Raw genomic sequence first — 24,849 nt, forward strand, 5'->3', positions numbered from 1 at the left:
CATACTAATGTAATATCGGGCCGAATGGTCATTTATCGTGTGATTGGCACAATAATCTGGTGAAAAACCTGTAGTGTATACCCAGCTTCCCAGCCTATGGCACTAGGGGGGAAAGGGGTGAGTTGATGCTTGAATTAATCCTGGTTCTCCTTTCTCAAACCGTATATACCTTTCTCCCAACAGAGCATGACTTGGATCATGTCATAGGTTTCTAAATGTCAAACAGCTCAGTCACATTGTTTGTATTTTTTTTTTTAGGTGATTTTGTTTTTATTTTTCATCCAGCAACGGGGGCTTTGGGTCATTGGTGTCCCAGTTTCTGCATTTCATGACAGAAATAGCCAAGTTGGAAAGTACAGTGAGTCTGATTCCCTCTGCCCATGTGCAGCACATAAGAGACTACAATATGTCGCTTTCCATCAGCTTCATGGTGTTGGTCACTACTTATTTACTGGTTGGGAGACATAGTTGTTGTTTCTGTTTCAGACAGCCTGACACATTGTAAACACTATGCAACTCAACTATCACCAGAAAATTCCAGGTAAAAATCTATTTAAGGTGAAGCAGCTTGGCACAGAACTGTGGGCGAACAATGCCTTTGTCAGAATCTTTATGATAATCAGATCCTTGAGGCCTGTCTGGCTAGTGGCTAGCCGGTGCAGAGTTTAATGAAGCAGATGGTTTTGGCCAAGGACCTCCAAAAGGAGGTATGGACTTTGCAGCCTCTGCTCCACTGGTCGCGGTCCTCTGAGTACCAGGCGAGACCAATAGAGAGAACCCAGAGGCTGGGAATAGGTGGTGAGACAAGTGAGACAAGAGAAGGCCCAATAAGATAGTCTGCGGAAGGTATGGAAACCACTGAGGTCAGCTGCAGAATAGCTGGAGTCAAAGAGCTATAGATTGCGACGGATTTGGAGACCAGTGTGGTTAGCTGCAGAGTTGCTGGAGATGGGAGCGATAGTCTGCGGCAGATATAAAGACCATTGTGAATTGCTGCAGTGTTTCTGGAGACAGGGAGCGATAGTTTGTTGCAGATATAGAGACTATTATGCAGAGCTGCTGGAGTAAGGAGCAATAATCTGCGGTCCAAGGAGCAGGAGAGCAGAGGGCTGGGGAGAGCTGACTCACAGAACAGGCACCTTACCCGTGGAACAGGTGCCTTAAATATCCTGTGGGATAATTAGTCTCCCTATGAGGAGGAGGTGATAAAAGCCTGATCTGATAAAACCTGGCAGGAGGCTAAGAGGGCATGGGTAGGTAAGTGCACCGGACCCCGGATGTTGGGTCTGCGGGTCTGACATGTGACAGCCTTCACCAGAGCCGTATCTTAGAATTCTAGCGCCTGGGGCGAGAAAGACAAATGCCGCCCCCCTAGCCCTCAATTTTAACCAAATTAACCTAAAATATTCCAAAATTGCGCCCCCCTTCAGCGTTGCGCCCTGGGCGGTCGCCCCTGTCACACAGCCCTAGTTACGGCCCTGGCCTTCACAGCCAGGGAGCTTGCATTGTGACACTCTTCTCTGATTTACTGTTCAAAATGTGAATTAGAAAGAGGCCTGTCAAGCTCAGATTCCCTGCTATCGCCATCCTGAAAAATGTCTGTCCTTGTTTAATAGGCTGCACAGCAAAGTACAGTGGGCTGTGGCCATGATGTAGCTGGGGGCGACCATGATATGGCTGGAGGGCATGATGTGGCTGGGGGGTGGTATGATGTGGTTGTGGCCCAGACATGATGTGGCTGGGGGCGGACATGAAGTGTCTGGTGGCGTACATGGTGTGACTGTGGATGGACATGCTGTTGCTGGGGGCAGACATGACCTGGCAGGGGAGTGCATGATATATCTAGGTGGTCAGCTCCATAATATGGCTGGGGGTAAGATTTCTGTAAGTTTTCATATATTTTATTGACTTTATATAATCACACCTACATTAGACAAACCACAACCTCACGGTTACCGTCAAGGTCCATTTTTATGCTGCTGGCGTATTGATAGAAGAGCCTGGGCCTCTTTCTTGTGTTTGCCCAACGTTACCAGCCCTTCTCTGCCTGTCATGCAGCAACCACAGATCTTCACTGTGAGCTTATACAAACTGTGTGTAATAAATGTTATTTTATAATGTACGTATTATATATTGCATATAGGCACACCCCAATAGAAGTGCAGCCATGCCCCCAATACAGTGCAGCCATACCTTTCAGAACTCTATCCTAAGCATCAATGGAGGGCGCATAATAAAGTGAGGACAGCATGCATAAGTGTGAGGCAGGAAAGTATTGGAAAGTTAAATTCTTCCCCACAGATTCCTCACATTACAGAAAGAGACCATTAGGGACACTGTTATATTGATGTTTATAGATAACATGTTGTTAGAGGATAATAGGACACATTAAATATGTTATAATGGGCTATTTCAGTATTCTGTTCTTACATTGTCTTGTTAATTACTCGCACGTTTTTCACGTTTTCTTATTACCCATGTCTACTTTAGCCCTTCTTACCACATTAAATATTATACAACATTCACAAAGTACTCTGTATAATAGTTACTGTATCAAAGTGGTATAAAAACCAAAATCAAAATGTAAATATTTATGTGTTTAAAACAGGATCTTCTAGTTATACAACAATATTACATCTTCAGTAATATAATCTTACACACCGAACAAATAACAGTGCAACATAAATGATACAATAGCTGTGTGTAGGTACATTATCTCCCATTACTGATCTCGTATTGTATCTCATAAATGTCTATAAGTAACGTGTGTGTGTGTGTGTGTGTGTGTGTGTGTGTGTGTGTGTGTGTGTGTGTGTGTGTGTGTGTGTGTACCCCAGATACCATTACCATGTTAGCTTAGCATGTACTCAATTGCGCGCTCTCTTGTCACAATCTAGCACAACAATATAACATAGCACAACAGTAACACTATTATATCTACAGCTCAATCAGTGGCAGAACTACCATTGGAGCAGCGGGACCCAATGAGGTGATGGGGCCCGCTGAATGGGGAACTAGCGAGCTGTGGGCCCCAGTTCCCTCCTCCCAGCTAGTTCTGCCTCTGTGCTCAATAATATATTCTTCCCATAGATCAGTCCCAGTGTTTTCCTTTCTCCTATTACAATCCCAATCACATAATATAATCATGAGGAGAATGGTCCCCGCACACTGCCCCACCCCGTGATGTCATCACCGCTGGGGGTTGCGGGAGAGCGAAGGTACAATGACTCCTCTTGCAGAGCACTTGGCATGACACACAGTGAGCCATACATTTCATGGGCTGAACTAATATTCAAGAGCATGTAGCCTATCAATTCATAGTAACCAGTAGCTCATTAAAGTCCGGCCTCATGACTGTAGCAGTGCCTCAGAGATGTCCTGCTCCTACCAAATTTATATGCTGCATACTGGTTGAGCAAAATGGATCTATTGTGTATAAATGAGAGGTCCACTTTAAAGAAATGGAGGCATCCCTTCCACTTCATGAATGGGCAACTGATTGGTCCTCCTTTGACCACACCCCATTAGGTGCGATGGGTTATCTGCTGAAGTACTCATTGGGGTTAGGGGAGATTGCACAGTTGAAAGAGTAGTGGTTGTTCAAAAGTGGATAACCCCTCTAATGTGTAATAAAGTTTTAAATATTCATATATTATTTGTATGCATACTCTCTGTATTTATCAAATCCACTGTGTGTAGGCAACTAGTACAATTAACTACACTAACTACAAAGAGTTGCAGCATTGATTATTTTTAGAGCAGAGTGGCATCATATGTGATATTTGGTAATTGTAGACATTGCAGCTCAGAAAATGGAGTAGAAATGATCTCTATCACCTCTGAGTGAGGAGATGGAAGATTTCAGAGCAAAGAGAAGGGAGGGAGCAGTCTACCCTCGGGCAGATGATTGCACAAAGTGTCCGAGAGGAGAAAAATATGGAAGAGTGGAAATGCACAGCTCATTCCTCCATATTTGATTTAGTACATAGACTTCTTAATTCCTAGAAATCTGGGCTCATGCATTTAGGGGTAAAGACAATGCAACCAATCAGATATTAGCTTTCATAGTGCACTAGACAGATAAAAGCTGGCTGCTGATTGGTTGCTGTTGTTCTGCACCGAAATGCAATGTTAGTAAATGAGCTCTTGTAGCGCATGGAATAGATCTGCAGTCAACTATTTAATTTTACAATCTTCTTATTACTTGACACATGTTGTTCCAATGCATTTATTTTAATAATGGTCTCTTCACAGGTTCCTCTGGGCTCCAGTTTTAAACACAGCGCACCGTAACATTTACCGACCATCCACCGGAGCCTCAATGTTGCTGGCTGCTGTACACACTTGTGACCAGGTGAGAAAGTAATTTTTAGCGGGGGGTTTGTAAAGTTATTTAAGTTTATATAAGTTTATTGTTATTATCCATTATTTCTCAAACATATTTATTATTTCTTCATGTCCGTTCCTGTGCCTTACAATCTATATTCCCTATCACAGACACATAATTTTTTTGACTGGAAAAAGTATCTTTATTTTGTATAAAGGTAAAAAAAAACATTACATTCAAGTGTACTGCGTCCCAGCACAGCTGAAAGAACAATACACCATGAAACATAATCATTCATAATTTTTAGCACAATACAAGACATAAGGTGTAATACATGACATCTTACACTATGCATCAAGTACTGCACTAAGCATGCAAAACTTAAACAACACAACTGTTTTAAACAAGCAGTGGTTGTGAAGGGAAGGTAGGCGAGAGAGGTAGGGAGGGGAGATCCAGGGCCGCTAAGAGGAATTTGGGACCCTGGTACAGCCACTCTCTGTGCCCCCTTGATACATAGTAGAAGAGATGCACGGCAGCGCCTCCGATAAGGGCATGGCCACATAGTGATGGTGGCGTGGCCAACATGGGCTGTGGCTTCACCTCTTTACACATAACATTATAAGTGGAATTCAATTAGCCGCAAAATGTCTCTGGAATTCCCGCGAGACACTTCACGGATTTTGACAGAAACTCTTACCGTATATGCTGGCAATGTGTGCGGTGCAATGCCTGTGTGCCACATTGCTGGCAATTGAATTCCCCCCATTATATATTAAAATTGTGTTATTCTCACCTACCTATTATTGCAGCTTTCACGACCTGGTACTGGATTCTTGTATAGATCCTGGAATGTTGGGACCCGTTAGGAAAATGTACATGAAATATGGAAAATAATTAGTGAACACAGTACAGATCACGCAGTCTATAAGTATATAAGTAGCAAAATATGTGTTATAAAAATAATCACATATATTTATATGTTTGGAAACGGTCAGATAATGAAACACAATTGGAACTATATAAGAGAAATGGCTTCCTTAACGGACTCAGCAAACCCCATACAAAGATAGATACACAAAATAAATTAAGAGGCACTCAAAAACCCTTAAGCATAAATGTAATAATAATAAGAACAAATTACATAAAACATTTTAAACACCAAACTTATTTATTCATAAAGTATTAATAAGGGAGAGATTCAATTGCCGGTGAAGTGTCTCGTGGATGTTCCTGAGAAAACTATTTGAATCTCCACAATGTCTCACAATACAAAAAAAATAAATCTAAAATAAAATTTTATATATATATTATGGATTTTTGACGCCTCTTAGTTTTGTAGCATACACAGACTATAATACATACATTATAATATTATAATGACACTTAACATCCACCCCCAAAACCACATTACCACCCCCCCATCACATCATACCCTCCATCAGACATATCATATTCCTCCCCCAGACACATCATAAGCTCCCCAGACACATCATATCCCTCCCCCAGACACACCATACCACCCCCCAGCCAACATACTTACCTTAACTGAGCTGGAACTCAGTGTGCAGGCAGAGTTGAAGCTCCTTGTTCTCCAGGCTGCTGAGACAGTGTGTGATGTCACACACTGTCCAAGGTCTGGGAGCTGCTGACAGCTGTCAGCTCAATCCCTCCCCCTCTTAACAACCCCTCCCCTAAAAAAAAATCACGGGTGCGCGCGCCACCCACTGGGGAAATTATTTTATTTTTATATTTTTTTTTAAATCAGGCCCTCCAGGCAGGACAGGTCCCGGTAATTTGTACTCGCCCCATCCCCCTTTCAGAGCCCCTGGGGAGATCACAAGCCCAAAGCTTTATTGAGAGACAGACACATATATATGGGTGGGTGCATAAATCAAGGCAAGACTTTTCAACAAAACTTCAAATGTCACACTTTAATACAGAGAACTGGAAATCACAGCTATGGAGGCCAGAATATGATAAAAGCATAAGATGTTTATTGAACAGGTATAAACCAGAGAATGCAGAAAATGATATGAACCAAGTGTTGCAGATATTGAACAAGGATTTCTGAGTGAAGCTGAAAACTGGTAGTAATAAGGAATACAGCTGATGCAGGTGGAATGACTGAGTGGAGAGAAATCTGGTACAAAGATGTCAGCAGTAGCATGTAGAAGTCCCAGAGAAGCAAGAGAGCATAACAATAATGACCAGCACAGGTAACAGAGAGGCAGGTATAAATAGGGAGCCACCAGGTGCAAGTGTTAAATTAGTGCAACAGGTTAACCCCTAGTAGAAAGAAGAAGCAAAGCACAATAGCAGCACCTCTGGTAATTTAGAGGTACTGCCGGATAATAAATTCAATGTAAAGTCCCATACAGTCCTGGAGGCAGGAGCTGCAAATACAAGGCGGCATGCAGATGCAGTACAGGTGAAGGAACATCCTGACATCAAACAGTCATGGGGGAATGGGTTGGAGGGGGTAAGGGAAGGGGAGACACAAGCCAAAAGCTTTATTGAAAAAAACAGACACACGGTGGGGGGGGGGGAGACAACAATCACTCTTCTTCCTCAGGACTCTCAATGGTGTTCTGGGGCCTGACACATTAAGGAGAGAAAAGCATAAAAAAGAAGGAAATTTGTACCTGGGCAAAACCATGTTGCATTGGAGGGGGAAAATGTGGGGACAGATTTATAGTTGGGGTAGGGCCTTTCCTAGATCAACTTTACATTTCAGTGTAAAAATAAATCAAGTATATGTGTGCTACATGAAAAAACATCCAGTATTTAACTTGTTTCGCAAAATAAAAAATGAATTTGCACTCCTTGCAAAATTCAAGGTTTGTCCTGGAGAACATTTACTACATTATTTGCCTTACTTTGCTTAATGACCCAGGCCCATAGTCTGGAAATAATCTGTGGATCAGCCTGCGACAGTCCTGGAAGGTCATCTTCTCCCTTTTTAAAATGAGGCCAGTCCTGGCTAGCCATTGAGCGTCCTTAAAACAATTCATAAGGCACAAGGACTCCTGGATTGCCCCAATAGTGTGGGCCCCAAGAAATAAGCTATAAAATACCGAATGGTATGAAAGGCAAGTCCTGACCACACTGACCTGAACTTTGTGTTCCAGGGCATCCAACAGTGACTCTGCAGTGGGGCAGTCCCAAAATATATGCTGAACTGTTTTCCTTCTGGTGATACAAAAGGGGCAATGAACATACCTACACAGGTTCCGGGAGTGCATGAATGTCCTGAGAGGCAGACCCCCCTAGATAGCCATCCATGCAATGTCTTTATGTCTATTAGTCAGCCTCTTAGAGGACACATTCCAGCACATGTTTAGCTGTAGCAGCAGGGAGCCCTAGAACAGACTCCATAATGTCTTTAGCTCTGATGAGCTTGTGGACAGTTTTTGGCTTTCGCAAGTCCAGTTTAAATCTCTTCAGATTGTGCTCTCTAACAAATTGACCAACATCCAGATAATACCAAGGTATAGTCCAGTTGTGAGGAAAGGAGCTGTCCCACTTGACCCAACCAAGACTTGACTCCAAAGAAGCAGGTGGAAAAAGCAAGACATGGACTTCCCAGCGGAGCAAGTGTTCTTTTCAAAAAGAGTCCTTTGGATACAACTACACACAAAGAAGGCTCGCAGCATGGTGGGGATATCTGGGATCCCTTTCCAACCTTTGAGAGGCTCCTTGTTCATAACCGACCACTTCACTGTTTCAATTTTGGAGCCCCAGATGAAGTGGAAGACTGTCCTCGTGATGGTATTGCAGACGACAGCAAGAGGTGGCCAAGCTTGGGCCGTGTACAGCAGAACGGGAAGAATCTCGTTGCACAGCACCAGTGCTTTCCCTTCACAAGCCAACTTTCTGTCTGACTGTCGCCAGTCTCTCTTCCCAACACTTCAGGGCCACCTCCTCTCCACCAAACCAAACTCCAAGAATCTTGAAGAAGTCTGACATGATTGTGAAGGGGAATTCAGTGGGGGATGACAGGTGCCACTGCCCGAAGAGCATCGCCTCTGACTTCCCACATTTGACCTTTGCCCCTGAAGCTCGGACGAAGTTCTCACAGGTCTGGACGAGTGCTGGCAGCGCAGAAAACAGTGACGTCATCCGTGTAGAGTGAGCACTTGGCCTCTAGACTGTCTGGACCCGGTGCGTGATGCCTCTTATCTCTGAATTTTGCCTGATGCAGATCGTGAAGAGCTCTATACAACAAACAAAAAGAAGAGGTGAAAAAGGGCAGCCTTGTCTGACCCCAGACATCACTGAAAAGGGGTCAGTCTTCCTGCTGTTCACCAACACCGAGCTATAAATGTCAATGTACATCAGGTTAACATATGAACAAAACATTTCTCCCAAGCCAAACCTGTGCAAAATCTTACACATAAAATCATGAGAAAAGGCCTTCTGACCAATGTCACATGTGCATAGCGATCTTTGATGTAATGGACCGTGTCCCTCAGCAGCGATCACACACACACACATGCTAGGGTTAATTATGTCAGAAGTCAATTAATCTCACAGTATGACTTTGGAGTGTGGGAAGAAACTGGAGCACCAGGAAGAAACCCACGCAAACACGGGGAGATCACAGCCAAGACCAAAAATATTATGCAGTGCTGTACATTGAGTGCATTAGAATACAAGTGAATAACATACGACATACTGTACCAGCATTAATATATTCAAATTCGGGACAGAATGCGCATTATTACGCTAGATGGGGCCATGTCCAATGCTTCAAAAACACAGGGCCATCCTTTTCCGCCTCATACACCTGCCTTTGGTACAGACAGCATTGAAGGTAGTCAAAGTCCTGATAACACTGATTAACAAAATTGCTATTATTTTTTGTGACAAGAGCGAGTATAGGTGAGTCTAAAAGTATTTTCTGTGCTGAAGTCAAACATCGTTTTAGATTGTCTCTATCACGCAAGGAGTGACACACAATTGTAGTTTACAATATTACATTTATTAACGATACATACATAGTAAACGATTAGCTCACTTAAAATGTAGAAGTATAGGATTTTCTGCTGTATTTTGCTTCAGGAGCATAACCTTTAAAGGTCCAACAATAGTTAGCAAACATACTTGGACTCCACTTGCCCTGATACCACTTTTACATTACGGAAATATCCTGGTGGAAGCGTTCGCCATGTTCATCGCTGACTGCTCTAAGATGTGCTGGGAAGAAATCCAATTGCGAGTCGAAGACATGGATTTTCAAAAGCATGTTACATCCCATGGTTTTGTAAGATTTCAGAACATTGTTCACTATTTCTTCGTAGTTGTCTGCCTCGTTTCCCTAAGAAGTTCCGGCAAATACTCCTGAAAGACTCCTATGCAGCTTTTTCAGCATGATTCAACGGACCATCGAAGCTCTCATCTTAAATCAGTTCTATTATTTGAGGTCCTACAAAGATCCCTTCTTTGATCTTTGCATCACTGGTCCACTGGAATTTTTTTCTTAAGTATGCAAATCCAAGTCCAGGAATGGTGACTTAGGGTTTGATGTTTCCCATAACAATCAATCAGCATCTACCTTTCATTTTATAGAACGTACTTCCTCAAAGCTGATTGGTTGCCATGGCCAATTTCTCCACCGGTCCACTTTTTCAGTCTTGTCACTGCTTGGTACATGAACCGCTTAGTAAGAAAGGTTTGCTTGCTTAGTCATCACTCCTATGACTCATCATGTCCAAAGTGCATTATCCAGCAGAATGTAATTCAACTGTTTATTATTCTGTATCCCCTTTAACTTATACGAATCTTCCTAGAATAGTATAATTAAAGGAAACAATGGAATTTTACTGAAGAAACAAAACCTCCCTAAACGCTGTAAAGAAAGGTTATATATCGTAATGTATGTTAACAAAATTGGGAGCGTTACACCTAAATTGGGACAGTTGGTAGGTATGCATGCAGTAATGTGAAACATGGAAAATGAGCTTACAATCTAGGAGGTAAGGTGAACAGTTGATAAGGTAGTGTAATATCAACTGTAGCTGCTGGTGCGGAAAGTCAGTGTGCCTACTGTAAGACAAGCTTTGTCAGCCGCCGATATTAAAGCAGATATTGGCAAGTGCCTCATCCTATTGATTCATTTCACTCGTGTCGCTTATTTACTTGGAAATATGATTATTTAACTGTGGCATTTCTGCATTGTCCATTGTTGAATGGAGTCTACTTTATGTACACTATTGAATCTGTCCGATTTGACCTCAGCCTGGCTAGTTACATTAAATTATTACATCAACCATTGGTTATGTCTGACTTCCCTAAGATTTTGCCTTAATGTTGTGTAAAACAAGTACTCTTATTTCTCTACATATTTGCATTCATTTACTTAAAGTCAGCAGCATATTTTTCTTTCTTTATAGAATCTATCATTATTTCCCATGTCTAGAATGTGCGTAGTTACTAAGAAATACCCCCACTGTATCCTGCAGCAATAGTCTCTTTTCCTGGGTCCAACATCTGGGGAAAAAGTGAATGAATACACCGCTCAATATAAATACATTGGTAGAGCTAATAGTACAATTAAAGCTTAGTGATGGAAAACACCCAATTAGCTTTATTGACACGTTTGCACTTGGCAGTGTATTCAATCAAACTTTTCCAGTTTGTCAAGCTATAGAAAAGATGACAATATAGTCAGTGCCAGAAGTGAATTTCTGAAACACATCTTCTCATGTTATGTAAGCTTTTGTGTTTTTACTTGCAATTCCAAAAGCCAAGCCCTGCTGTTTAATAACCTGTTATGTACCCATTATTCCTTACCACTCCCCCCCTCCGCTATGTCTATATAGGAAATGCTATGAGCCAACACTATAATTTGTTACAACAAATCGTTTAATGTCATTTGATTTGCAAATGTTTCCTCAATAAACACAAAGTTAAAAAAAAACCTGTTATATTAGCCTCATCACACATTTGGATGCAAAATTTTGCATATTTCACAGACTGCATTTAGTCTTAAGTGTTCCCAGCTCTACTCTAACTACATAGCAGAGTGAATTGACCAAAGTCATCCTAGAGCTATTGAAAGACTATGGATTCAGAGAAATGCAATTCACAAGTACAGTGGTTGCAGGCCCTGCAGAAAATAGGGAAGCAAGGGCATAACTCAATTTGTCTGCCAAAACTTACTGTTCTGCCACTAAACTTAATTATTGCAAAATGTTGCCACAATTTCAAAAACCATAGTCAAAATGAGACACCTGGTCTAGGGCAGCCACATTGTCATGGAAAAGGTACACTGCCTGCAAGTATATGCCAGATAATTTTATATATATATATATATATATATATATATATATATATATATATATATATATATATATATATTTTCACCAAAACAAAGATGATAGGTTACAATTTTAGAAATGCAAGCTATTGATAACAGCATCATGGTAACCAATGTATTAATTGAGCAAAAGTATGATTGCTGTTTATTTTGTTGAAGAAACATAGAAGGGATTGGTTAGGGGCACGTAGAAGAGGTCTGAGCAAGGGGTACAGGAAGAGGGGATAGACAATCATTTTTGATAATCTTGTTATATCGCAAAAGTTATTAAAGTTATTTGGGATATTTATTGTGAAACTTGCACCAGACAGATAAAAGCTAAAGGGCTATATTTACTGAACTGCGGGTTTGAAAAAGTGGAGATGTTGCCTATAGCAACCAATCAGATTCTAGCTGTCATTTTGTAGAATATACTAAGTAAATGATAACTAGAATCTGATTAGTTGCTATAGGTAACATCTCCACTTTTCAAACCTGCAGTTTAGTAAATCTAGCACAACATGATTGATATGTTAAGTCCAGGGATGTAACATTCCATAGCCAGACCCTATAGCAAAACTTAATATGGGGTCCTGAACTGGTCTTTACTGTGCATGCAGCGGGCCCCACACAGACTCAGGAGATGGACCAGCTTTATCAGGTCCCTCTCATCTCTGAGCCACATATCCACTTCAACGGCGGTCATTCCAACACTCGTCATGTCCCTTAAATCTTTGAAGCAGATATTGCAAAATAACGCCTCTTACAACTTGTAATATTAGCAGTACAAAGAATTACTGTTCGAATTTAGCTAGTGCAGTACAGTATACATAGTTTAAGCCATATGTCTACCGACTAACTGGCAAAATGTTTATAAGATATTATTTCAGGATAGATGTACTTGCATTACAGCTAAATCCGTATAAGTATGCAGCAGAAAATAGGGATCGCCACCTTGTGGTGGAAACTGGTACTTTAAGATCATTATGTACATGCAGGCTTAACATAAACTGCGTGAGTGATGGCATGTGTCATCATCCCTGACAAAACAAAACACATATCACTCTGCTGTATGGAAATAATAACATACAAAGGATACAGAGCAAATTAGTTTATTCTGTGAGCTTTTCTGTCCAGCTCTCTCAAAATAAAACACCTGTATGTAAAAATAGCATCATAAAAACAGTGCTCAGTATGCGTTATGCAACATAACTTGCTGGTAATGAACATTCCAATATGGTGACAGCACTGTTTGGTTCAGCTTCTTCCCCTTATCCACAACTGCCATGCTTAACACTCACCACCAGGGATGGCAACTCATGCTTTTTATTACTAATACATATAAATGACACAGAAATCCAGATAACATAATAACATAGTAACATAGTTGATGAGGTTGAAAAAAAGACACCTGTCCATCAAGTGCAACCTATTTTGGATCTCTTGCAATCCTGCACTTATATTTGAAATTGATCCAGAGTAAGCAACCGCCAATCTGTTTCAATTGTGAAAATCCCTCCAGACTCAATATTGCAGTCCTATTTTTACCCTATATCCACTACTATCCTTCATTTTAATTAACGGTCGTATCCCTGAATACACTTTTCCGCTAAAAATTTGTCTAACCCTTTCTTAAACATATCTATTGAATCTGCCATCACAACCTTCCCTGGCAATGAATTCCATATCTTGACTGCCCTTACTGTAAAGAACCCCTTCCTTTGCTGGTTGTGAAATTTCCTCTCCTCTAACCTTAGGGGGTGACCGCGTGTCCTGTGTATAGTCTTTGGGGTAAAAAGTTCCCATGAAAGTTCTCTGTATTGACCCCTAATGTATTTGTACATAGTAATCATATCTCCCGTTAGACGCCTCATTTCTAAAGTAAACATGCCTAAACTGGCTAACCTTTCCTCATAACTTAATGACTCCATACCCTTTATCAATTTTGTCGCCCTTCTTTGAACCCTTTCTATTTCCAAGTTAACTTTTTTATAGAGTGGTGCCCAGAACTGTACTGCATATTCAAGATGAGGTCTTACCAACGATTTATACAGTGGTAAAATTACACTGTCTTCCCTTGCATCTATGCCCCTTTTTATGCATGCCAATCAGGGCCGGACTGGGACTAAAAATCAGCCCTGGCATTTAAAGCACACAGGCCCACCTGCTGTGAGCTCCATGCACGATATTGTTGCACGCTGGTGTGGCATTGATACAGTTGCACATTGTTTTTAAAGGACCGCTGTGGCCAGGTCCATCTTGAAATGTGCTCCAGTGACAGGAGGGTTAATACCCCAGCGCTAGGGGATGTAAAAATGTATTAAAGGGAATATTTATTAATTTAAATGTATATATTTGACATATGGGCGCCGTGGCTCTGGTTAGCAACCTCCGCGCAGCACTAAAAAGATTAAGGGCTAGATTTACTAAGCTGCAGGTTTGAAAAAGTGGGGATGTTGCCTATAGCAACCAATCAGATTCTAGCTGTCATTTATTTAGTACATTCTACAAAATGACAGCTAGAATCTGATTGGTTGCTATAGGCAACATCCCCACTTTTTCAAACCCGCAGCTTAGTAAATCTAGCCCCAAGTCTTGGTACTAGGTGGTGGGAGTGTAAATGCATTTGGCCATGTATTAATTTATTATGAAATTATGGAGGAAATTTGTTCTGTCACTCTTCTGAAGAAAGGAAGACCCATGCTAGACTTGTCTACCTCTTTTGCTGCTCCATATCTGCCTCCCCTCTCTGCCAAGCCTTACAATGGTTCCCCTACAGAATCCTCTTCATACTCCTCACTGATATAATGCTGAAACAGCACAGCATTACCACAACAGAAAGAACAATGAAGTACAGACACAAAACCCATACTTGGACAGACATGGAAAGCTAATGTTGGCAGTAGGTCCAGTTACTACTCTTCCATTGCCAGATATGCATGTTCTTAATGCTGGCCATGGGTGCTCATGGCCTTCGCATAGCAGCTGATATTAGTCATTTTGGCAAGAGGGCCAGGTACGCTTCTACCTGTCTTGATCATAAGAAATTCTTTGCACTCTTTGTCTGGGTAAAGTTAGCTCTACTTCACAAACTTTAATTCACCTGTTCATGTCAATATAGAGATGTAGGGAGTGAATTCCAGAAAACTCCAGAAAAAACACTAGAGATTAACAATTAGATAATTACAAGGCACAGTGCCAGTAAATGTAAATGTCAATAAGTGATAAACAATTTTATATAAATCAGGAATAAAATCTAAAACAGCAATTTGGAAAATTAATCATACACTTCCAATGTCATAATATCAAATATTAAATAAAATATCAACATAATACTCAAAATAGCAATTGCAATAATAGTAGTTCTGGTCAGAACACATAGCTTTGTTAGTACTGCTGAAACATGCTGATTTCTCACAATTTGATCATAAATCCACCACAGTCCATATCCATAAAAATGTATAACAAGTTTGGATCCAAAATTTGTCCAGAATAACTCTAGTCCAATTTCATATATAGCAGGATCAAGCCAGTCAAATAACTATGGCGCACATTTATCAATATTAACATAAAGTGAAAAATGGTTTTAATCCTTATTACAATGATAAAGATTGAACTATTTCTCACATTTATGTACAACCCAGCACAGAAACAGCAGTTCCGAAAAACTGCTGTTTCTGTGATAAAAAAAATCATACATACCCGCCTCTTCGGAACGCGATATCCCTGGATCACCTCATCGTCCTCTTCAGTCTTCTTTTTTTTTAGCAATTGCGCATGTGCAGTTCTAAGAACTGCACATGCGCACAAACATCTCGCTCGATCTCTGCAACTACAGTTGCAGAGAGAGCGGTGATTGACAGGGAGGGATCACATGATCCCTCCACACATGCGCTGTCCAGCTCTGCTCTTCGGAGCAGAGCTGACAGCACTGAGATTTCTCATTTATGATAATGTACGCCAGCTTCAGCTTATCAAGACAAGTTCCCGAAAAAAAATATTTTTCGGAACTTGTTAGATTGCAAGAGGGAGCAGTCACCATACTATTGAATGGTGACTGCTCCCAAAATGAAGCAGAATGCAAAGCAGCAGATATCCACGATATCTGCTGCGATGCACCTTTAATAAATATGCGGGGGACACATCGGGGCATGAATTGTATGTTAAGTGCACGATAGTGCACCTTCACAATTTGTTAAATATGCCCCTATGTATGTTAACAATATATGTAGTAATTCAAATGACAGTCCTTCATAGCCACAGTACTAAAACTTGGTTCAAGTCCCTGAGTCAAGTGGTTAAACTCACGTTTCTGCAGATGTCCTCCATTTGCTGCTATTACGTCCCCAAAGTGAGTCTTCACTATCTCTCCTGACTGGGAGGCGGCTGGTGCCGAAGACGCTACTGTGAGCATTCATTCCAGACTGTGCTGAGGTTTGCGCATGAGCAGTAGGAGGCAGAGTCCCCGTTTGCGCATGAGCAGTAGGAGTCAGAGTCTCCGTTATGTTGTAACTGTCGGGCTCTCCTCTGCCCTGACAAGCGGACGATTAGGAAGGAATTAATGAAACTCTGCCCGCCGAGCAGAGGACCGAGAGGTGGTGCTGCTCGAGCGTGCCTGCAGACGCTGGATCGGCCCATCTTGCCATCGGCCCTTCTGGCATTTGTTGGAAGTGCCAGATGGCCAGTCCGGCCCTGATGCCAATACTTTGTTTGCCCTTGCAGCTGCTGCTTGACATTGAGCACTATTGCTAAGTCTACTGTCTACGAGCACTCCCAAATCCTTTTCCATTATAGATTCTCCTAAATTAATTCCATTTAATTTATAGATTGCATTCTTGTTTTTGATCCCTGAATGCATAACCTTACATTTATTTATGTTAAACCTCATATTCCATTTGGCCGCCCAATCCTCCAGTTTATTTAAGTCCCTCTGTAGAGAAGCTACATCTTGCTCTGATTTTATTACCTTACAGAGTTTAGTATCATCTGCAAAAATAGAAACTTTACTCTCTAAACCATCACCAAGGTCATTAATAAATATATTAAAAAGGAGTGGACCCAGCACGGAACCTTGATGTACTCCACTTAAGACTTTGACCAATTAGAAAATGTTCCATTTATCACAACTCTCTGTTCCCTATTCTCTAACCAGTTTTCGATCCAAGTACAAATGTTGATTCCTAGACCCAGTTCCCTTATTTTGTAAACCAACCTCTTGTGTGGCACTGTATCAAAGGCCTTTGCAAAATCTAAGTAGACCACATCTACTGTGCTGCCCTGGTCTAAGTTCCCACTAACTTCCTCGTAGAAACTAATTAGATTAGTTTGACATGACCTATCACTCACAAATCCATGTTGATTTCCACTAATAATGTTATTGCATACCAAGTAATCCTGAATACTATCCCTTAAAATACCTTCCAGTAGTTTCCCCACTATTGATGTCAGGCTTACAGGTCTATAATTCCCTGGTTGTGATCTCGTCCCCTTTTTAAACAAAGGCACCACATCTGCTATTTGCCAATCCCTTGGTACTGAGCCTGATGAGATTGAATCTCTGAAAATTAAGAATAGCGGTCTAGCTATTTCCGAGTTTAACTCCATAAGGACCCTTTGGTGTATACCATCTGGACCTGGAGCTTTATTTATCTTAATATTCTTCAGTCACCTTTGGACTTTTTCCTCTGACACCCAAGTATTAATTAATGGTAAAGTTTCATTTCCATTTTTATGTATTACTCCTACCATTTGTTCCTCTCTGGTAAATACTAAGAAAAGAAAGTGTTTAATACCTCTGCTTTTTCCTTAGTATCATTTACCAATTCACCCATCTCACTTCTTAGGGGTCCTATATTATCTTTTTTAATCCTTTTGCCATTTATATACTTAAAACACTTTTTGGGGTTTGTCTTACTTTCTTTTGCAAAGTGCCTTTCATTTTCTAATTTAGCCAATCTAATTTCCTTTTTGCATGTTTTAGTACATTCCTTGTACCTACGGAAGGACTCCTCTGACCCTTCAGACTTAAACAATTCAAATGCACGCTTCTTCCTTTGCATTTCTTCCCTTACCTTTTTATTTAGCCACATTGATTTAGACTTAATTCTTTTACATTTATTTCTCATAGGAAAATACACATAAGATACAGGGGTAAAGTTGTCAAGCATTTTAAAAAGAAAAAGTGGAGGTGTTGCCCTTAACAACCAATCAGATTCTCCCCATCACAACGTGGTCACCTACCCAAATGTTGGGAGATATGCTCTGATAAGGGTTTCTTCAGCAACCATATGGTATTTATCGAAAAATTGGATCATATAAAAATTATTAGTCTGCGCATTAGTCATTAAAATTTAATGTCTGTTGGAGTAGGTTATTGAAGACACTGTACCGATAACAATCAATCAATGTTTAGCTTTGATCGATCTAGTGCTAATTACACTTTAAGGCTCATTCACTTTCATCGCATTTAGGTGCAAATTTTGTACAGAATCGCAGTAATCATATGGATATTTGGAAATTATCTATAGTTGGTTATTGATATACAGTATTTGTCATAGGGGTGAGCGGGATTTTTGAAATCTGAACACCCCCGAACAGTGCCGATCCGAGCCCGGATCCGAGCACTGTTCGGGGATTCCCGCCCGACGCAAAACTCAGAACGTGGCAAAACGTCATCATCCCGTCGTCGGATCTCGCGAGATCCGGATTCATATTATTCCCGGCTTCCCACCGCCATCTTCACTCGGGCACTGGAGAGGGAAGAGGGAGGGTGTGTGGTGGTGTCCTCTGTCCTGCTCAGTCCAGTGGTGCTGTCCGGTACTCTGTCCTGCTCAGTCCAGTGGTGCTGTCCTGCTCAGTCCAGTGGTGCTGTCCTGTGCTCTGTCCTGCTCAGTCCAGTGGTGGTGCTGCCATAATTCCAGTGGTGCTGTCCTGCGTTGTCCTGTGCTGCTTAAGTCCAGTCCAGTGGCACTGCCATATAAGTCCAGTCCAGTGGTGCTGTCCTGTGTCCAGTCCAGTGGTACAACCATTTAAATCCAGTGGTGCTGTCCTGTGCTGCAAAAGTCCAGTGGTGGTGTCCTGTACTGCATAAGTCCAGTGGTTCTGTCCTGTGCTGCTTAAGTCCAGTCCAGTGGTACTGCCGTATAAGTCCACTGATCCTGCCGTATAAGTCCAGTGGTACTGCTGTATAAGTCCACTGATCCTGCCGTATAAGTCCAGTGGTACAGCCGTATAACTCCAGTCCAGTGGTACTCTCCTGTGCCGCATATAATTTTTAAAGGCTTTGCCGAGTGTGTGTGGTTTAGGGGTACGCTCTCTTGTGCTGCATATAATGGAGAACAAAAATTTGGAGGATAAAGTAGGGAAAGATCAAGAACCACTTCCTCCTAATGCTGAAGCTGCTGCCACTAGTCATGACATAGACGATGAAATGCCATCAACGTCGTCTGCCAAGGCCGATGCCCAATGTCTTAGTAGAGGGCATGTAAAATCCAAAAAGCCAAAGTTCACTAAAATGATCAAAAAAAAGAAATTAAAATCATCTGAGGAGAAACGTAAACTTGCCAATATGCCATTTACGACATGGAGTGGCAAGGAACGGCTTAGGCCCTGGCCCGTGTTCATGACTAGTGGTTCAGTTTCACACAACGATCTAAGCCCTCCCCCTCCCCCACTCTAGAAAATTTAAGAGAGTTAAGCTGTCATCAAAAACACAGCAAACAACTCTGCCTTCTAAAGACATGGCATCACAAATCCCCAAGGAGAGTACAAGGGTGTTGGTGGTTGCGATGCCTGACCTTCCCATCACTGTACGGGAAGAGGTGGCTCCTTCCACCATTTGCAGCACGCCCTCTGCATATGCTGGAAGGATCACCCACAGTGCAGTTCCAGATTTTGATAATGAAGGTGTCAATGTTGTACACCAGGAGGAGGATATTGATGTAGCTGGCGCTGAGGAGGAAGTTGACGAGGAGGATGCTGATGTGGTTTGCTTAAATGAGGCACCAGGGGGGGAAACAGTGGTTGTCCATGGGATGAAAAAGCCCATCATCATGCCCGGGCAGAAGAAGAATAAATCCACCTCTTCGGTCTGTAATTATTTCTATACCAATCCGGACAACAAATGTATTGCCATATGTAGCTTATGTAAAGCTGCAATAAGCAGGGGTAAGGATCTTGGCCACCTAAGGACATCCTCCCTTAGACGTCACCTGAAGACCCTTCATAAGTCTGTGTTTAGTTCAGGAACTGTGGCTAGGACCGTCAGCAGTCTAGGGACACCTAAATCCCTTGGTCCTGTTGTATCCACACCAGCAACACCCTCCTCATCAATTTCCTCCTCGATCCAGATCGTAGGTAGTCCTGCAGGCCATGTCACCGGCATGACTGAGTCCTCTTCAATCCGGGATTCTTCGGGAGGATCCTGCAGCGCTACGCCTACTACTGCCGCTGCTGCTGTTGCCGCTGGGAGTCGGTCATCTTCCCAGAGGGGAAGTCATAAGACCGCTACGTCTTTCACTAAGCAATTGACCGTACAACAGTCGTTTGCCATGAGGACGAAGTACGACAGCAGTCATCCTATGGCAAAGCAGATAACTGCGGCCTTGACAGCTATGTTGGTGTTAGACGTGCGTCCGGTGTCCGCCATCAGTGGAGTGGGATTTAGACGGTTGATGGAGGTATTGTGTCCCCGGTACCAAATCCCGTCTAGATTCCACTTTACTAGGCATGTGATACCCGGGATGTTCAGAGAAGTACGAAAAAGTGTCCTCAGTGCTCTGAAAAATGCGGTTGTACCCACTGTCCACTTAACCACGGACATGTGGACAAGTGGTTCAGGGCAAACGAAGGACTATATGATTGTGACAGCCCACTGGGTAGATGCATCGCCTTCCGCAGCAACAGCAGCAGCAGCATCAGTAGCAGCATCTCCGAAACGCCTGCTCGTTCCAAGGCAGGCAACGTTGTGTATCACCGGTTTCAGTAAGAGGCACAACGCTGACAACCTCTTAGAGAAACTGAGGGAAATCATCTCGCAGTGGCTTACCCCACTTAGACTCTCCTGGGGATTAGTGGTGTCGGACAACGCCAGTAACATTGTGCGGGCATTACATATGGGCAATTTCCAGCACGTGCCATGTTTTGCCCACACAATAAATTTGGTGGTGCAGCATTATCTTAAAAGTGACAGGGGTGTGCAGGATATGCTTGCGGTGGCCCGAAAAATTGCGGGACACTTTCGCCATTCTGCCACTGCCTACCAAAGACTGGAGCACCATCAAAAACGCCTGAACCAGCCCTGCCATCACCTCAAACAAGAGGTTGTGACGCGCTGGAACTCCACCCTCTATATGCTGCAGAGGATGGAGGAGCAGCAAAAGGCCATTCAAGCCTACACAGCCACCTACAACATAGGCAAAGGAGTGGGGATGTGCCTGAGTCAAGTGCAGTGGAGACTGATTTCCGTGTTGTGCAAGGTTCTCCAGCCGTTTGAACTTGCCACACAAGAAGTCAGTTCCGACACTGCCAGCTTGAGTCAGGTGATTCACCTGATCAGGCTGTTGCAGAAGCAGCTGGAGAAAGTGAGGGAGGAGCTGGTAAAGCATTGCGATTCCACAAAGCATGTAGCTCTTGTGGATGAAGCCCTTCGTAAGCTTTGCCAGGATCCGAGGGTGGTCAGTCTTTTAAAGTCAGAGGAATACATTCTGGCCACCGTGCTCGATCCTCGGTTTAAAGCGTATGTTGTGTCTCTGTTTCCGGCGGACACAAGTCTACAGCGGTGCAAAGACCTGCTGATCAGGAGATTGTCATCTGAAGAGGACCGTGACATGGCAACAGTTCCTCCTTCATTTTCTTCCACACCTGTGGCTGTGAGGAAACAGCTGAGATTTCCTAAACGACCCGCTGGCGGGGATGCAAAGCAGGCAGGAGCGAATTTGAACATCTGGTCCGGACTGAAGGACCTGCCAACGATTGCTGACATGTCTACTGTCGCTGCATTGGATGCTGTCACCATTGAAAAAATGGTGGAGGATTACTTTGGTGACAGCATCCAAGTAGACATGTCAGACAGTCCTTACTTGTACTGGCAGGAAAAAAAAGGCAGTTTGGAAGCCCTTGTACAAACTGGCTCTATTTTACCTGAGTTGTCCCCCCTCCAGTGTGTACTCCGAAAGAGTGTTTAGTTCAGCGGGGAACCTGGTCAGTGAGCGGTGAAGGAGGTTGCTTCCGCAAAATGTGGAGAAGATGATGTTCATCAAAATGAATTATCAATTCTTCAATGAAGACCAGCAATGGCCTCCAGAGACTACAGAGGGACCTGTGATTGTGGAGTCCAGCGGGGACAAATTTATAATGTGTGAGGATGAGGAAGTACACACTGAAGGGGACGAGGAATCAGAAAATAAGGGATGAGGACGACATCTTGCCTCAGTAGAGCCAGTTTACTTTGTACAGGGAGAGATGAATTGCTTTTTTTGTGTGGGGGCCCAAACAAACCAATCATTTCAGCCACAGTAGTTTGGTAGGCCCTGTCGCTGAAATGATTGGTTTGTTAAAGTGTGCATGTCCTATTTCCCCAACATAAGGGTGGGTGGGAGGGCCCAAGGACAATTCCATCTTGCACCTCTTTTATTTCTTTGCCAGCTCGTTTTGTGGGGGTCCAAAAGAACCAATCATTTCAGCCACAGTTTTGTAGGCCCTGTCGCTGAAATGATTGGTTTGTTAAAGTGCGCATGTCCTATTTCCCCAACATAAGGGTGGGTGGGAGGGCCCAAGGACAATTCCATCTTGCACCTCTTTTTTTGGCATTATGTGCTCTTTGGGGCTTAGTTTTTCAAACTGCCACCCTGTCTGCCACTTCAGTGCCACTCCTAGATGGGCCACGTGTTTGTGCCGCCCACTTGTGTCGCTTAGCTTAGTCATCCAGCTACCTCGGTACAACCTTTTGGCCTAAAAACAATATTGTGAGGTGTGAGGTGTTCAGAATAGACTGGAAATGAGTGAAAATGAATGTTATTGAGGTTAATAATAGCGTAGGAGTGAAAAAAATAAATAAATCTGGATTTTAGCAGTTTTTATGCTTTTTAAATAAAAAAATCAGAACCCATTAGAACCCAAAACCTGAAGGTAATCAGAACTCAAAACCCAAAACTCGAAAAGTGGTCGGTGCACATCCCTAATTTGTCATGGATCGATACTAAACGTCCTGCTTATATTAACATATACTTACAACACTGCACTTCTAAAATATTTCACTGTTCAAATTGATTATACAATTTTAAATAGTTCCTTATGAAGGGTAATTCAGCATCCTAGTACCTGAATAAGGACTGTTTGGGTAATCCCTCTGTGGCATGTGACAGGTTAACAAAGGCATTAAGCATAATACTCTCTCGACAATACTTGATTCTCATCTCAGATATTCCCTCAACAATGTCTAATGGGTCAGACTGGACACTGTATTTTTAGGGGGAAGGAGAACATTGCGCTGAAAAATTTGTGATGTTGGGGTACCCGGAAATGTGCGCAGCTAAGCTTTGCAGTGATGTTCAGTGGCACATCCTTTACAATTTAATTCCATCCTTAATCTCTAATGAATCTGGTTCACATGTCAAATAAATCACTAGGATTATATAATCATCTGTCAAAAATGGTAGCTGGTATCAATCTACGTGCCTTAATCTAAACTCAATCCAGTTCACGTTTCTAGTGTATCAATGCAAAATAAAAATTATTGTATGGTGCATTTTGAGATTAGCTAGTATTCATTGTTCACATTAATATCTAACAGTATTACTATGTTACAATGATCATTATAGCAGCATATAAATTTAGCTGATGCAGAGAAGCACATGCAGATTACACAATGTCCCAAAGTAGTGACCTTACTACAGGATTGCCCTTTCCCTGTTTGTTCTGCACTGCAGAGCAATTACCACAGCAAAAAAAAGTTACTGGTTCAAGTATTTGTTTGTCCCTGATTGACTTTGACCCTCTATATAAAACATAAAGGGTACTTAAAGAGCTTTATAACTCTGACCTCAGTCTGTCCCACCTTATAAATACACCCCAGGATTTATTTAATTTTACATAATCCAATTTAATTTAATTCTGACATTTCTCAATCCAATAAAGTTCTAATTTATTATAGTTTTGTAAAATATGTTATTGGTGTATTGCAGAACTATAACCCGTTCTTCATTGATTTCTCCAGGTCAACGCCTATGGATTCATGACGCCGAACTATCAGAAATTCTCAGACCACTATTACGATTCCACCTACCACAAAGTCGTTTTCTATATGAACCACAGCTTCCGTAAGGAGATGGTACTCTGGCAGAAGCTGCATAAAGCTGGCGTCATTAAACTGTACATGAGAGACTGAGAGAAGGACCGAAAACCATGGTGTGAAGTTGGACAAAAAATTCCCAAGCCAGTCGTCTGGAATTAGCATTAAGAGGGCAACCTTGAGAGATGGGTGCACAGAACACTGGCTACCCCTCCCCCCTGCCCTGCGGGATTATTTAATTGAACTGAGACAGCACTGGCAGTGCCAGCCTCTTCAGCTGTGTGACTGCCTCTACTTTGTTCTCTATTGTGGAGAGCTTAACAGTCTATCTACGACTTTATACATAGTAAAAGCCAAGCAAGGGTTATTTTGAAACATGACATAGCTCTAGTTATACTCAGCCTGACACGCCAACAGATGCTTAAGAATTGAAATAAGTAGGCCAAATAATCATCACTGTGTTTTTTCATAAATCAACCTATAATAATTACAGCTGAGGAGATACATTATATCTCCCAGCCCAACCTTTGTAACATACGATTAAGAATGTTTATTTATTTTTTTCTATGGGATAATGATTTGAATGGTGAAATGTACAGTATAATTATTTTATTTATGTTTAATTAAAACTCTAGAACTTTTTTCAATTGAACAGTTGTTTAACTCATTAAGGATTTATTATCAAATAACAGCAAATAATGTACAAAATATATCTAGACTAATGCGGGTTACATTATGCTTTGTTCTCTGGGGCCATATAGCTATAAAAGCAAAAGTGACATGATTTTATGGGAAAGTCTCAATAGAATGAATTCTTTCTTACGTCAGGAGATGCGAACAGGGAAGAGAATGAGCACTCTAGGTCGAGAACAGTAAGGGCGTGCCCACGCAACGGCGGCTGACACAGACCCTCACGAGAGACACACATACACC

At 42.1% G+C, this 24,849-nt stretch overlaps 1 protein-coding gene across 1 annotated transcript in view; it reads left to right on the plus strand.

Moving 5' to 3' along the window:
• The window catches only part of LOC142161358 (alpha-N-acetylgalactosaminide alpha-2,6-sialyltransferase 2-like), a 69,181-nt gene extending 44,613 nt beyond the window's left edge, over positions 1-24,568 (plus strand). The window contains exons 8-9 of the mRNA XM_075216898.1: positions 4,255-4,354; positions 23,842-24,568. Of these exons, the coding sequence (XP_075072999.1) occupies positions 4,255-4,354; positions 23,842-24,012 (271 nt within the window). The 3' untranslated portion in view covers positions 24,013-24,568. The remainder of the gene's footprint in view (positions 1-4,254; positions 4,355-23,841) is intronic.
• The last annotated feature ends 281 nt before the right edge of the window (positions 24,569-24,849 follow it).

Source organism: Mixophyes fleayi, chromosome 6 (genome assembly GCF_038048845.1).
Source record: "Mixophyes fleayi isolate aMixFle1 chromosome 6, aMixFle1.hap1, whole genome shotgun sequence".
Classification (NCBI taxonomy): domain Eukaryota; kingdom Metazoa; phylum Chordata; class Amphibia; order Anura; family Limnodynastidae; genus Mixophyes; species Mixophyes fleayi.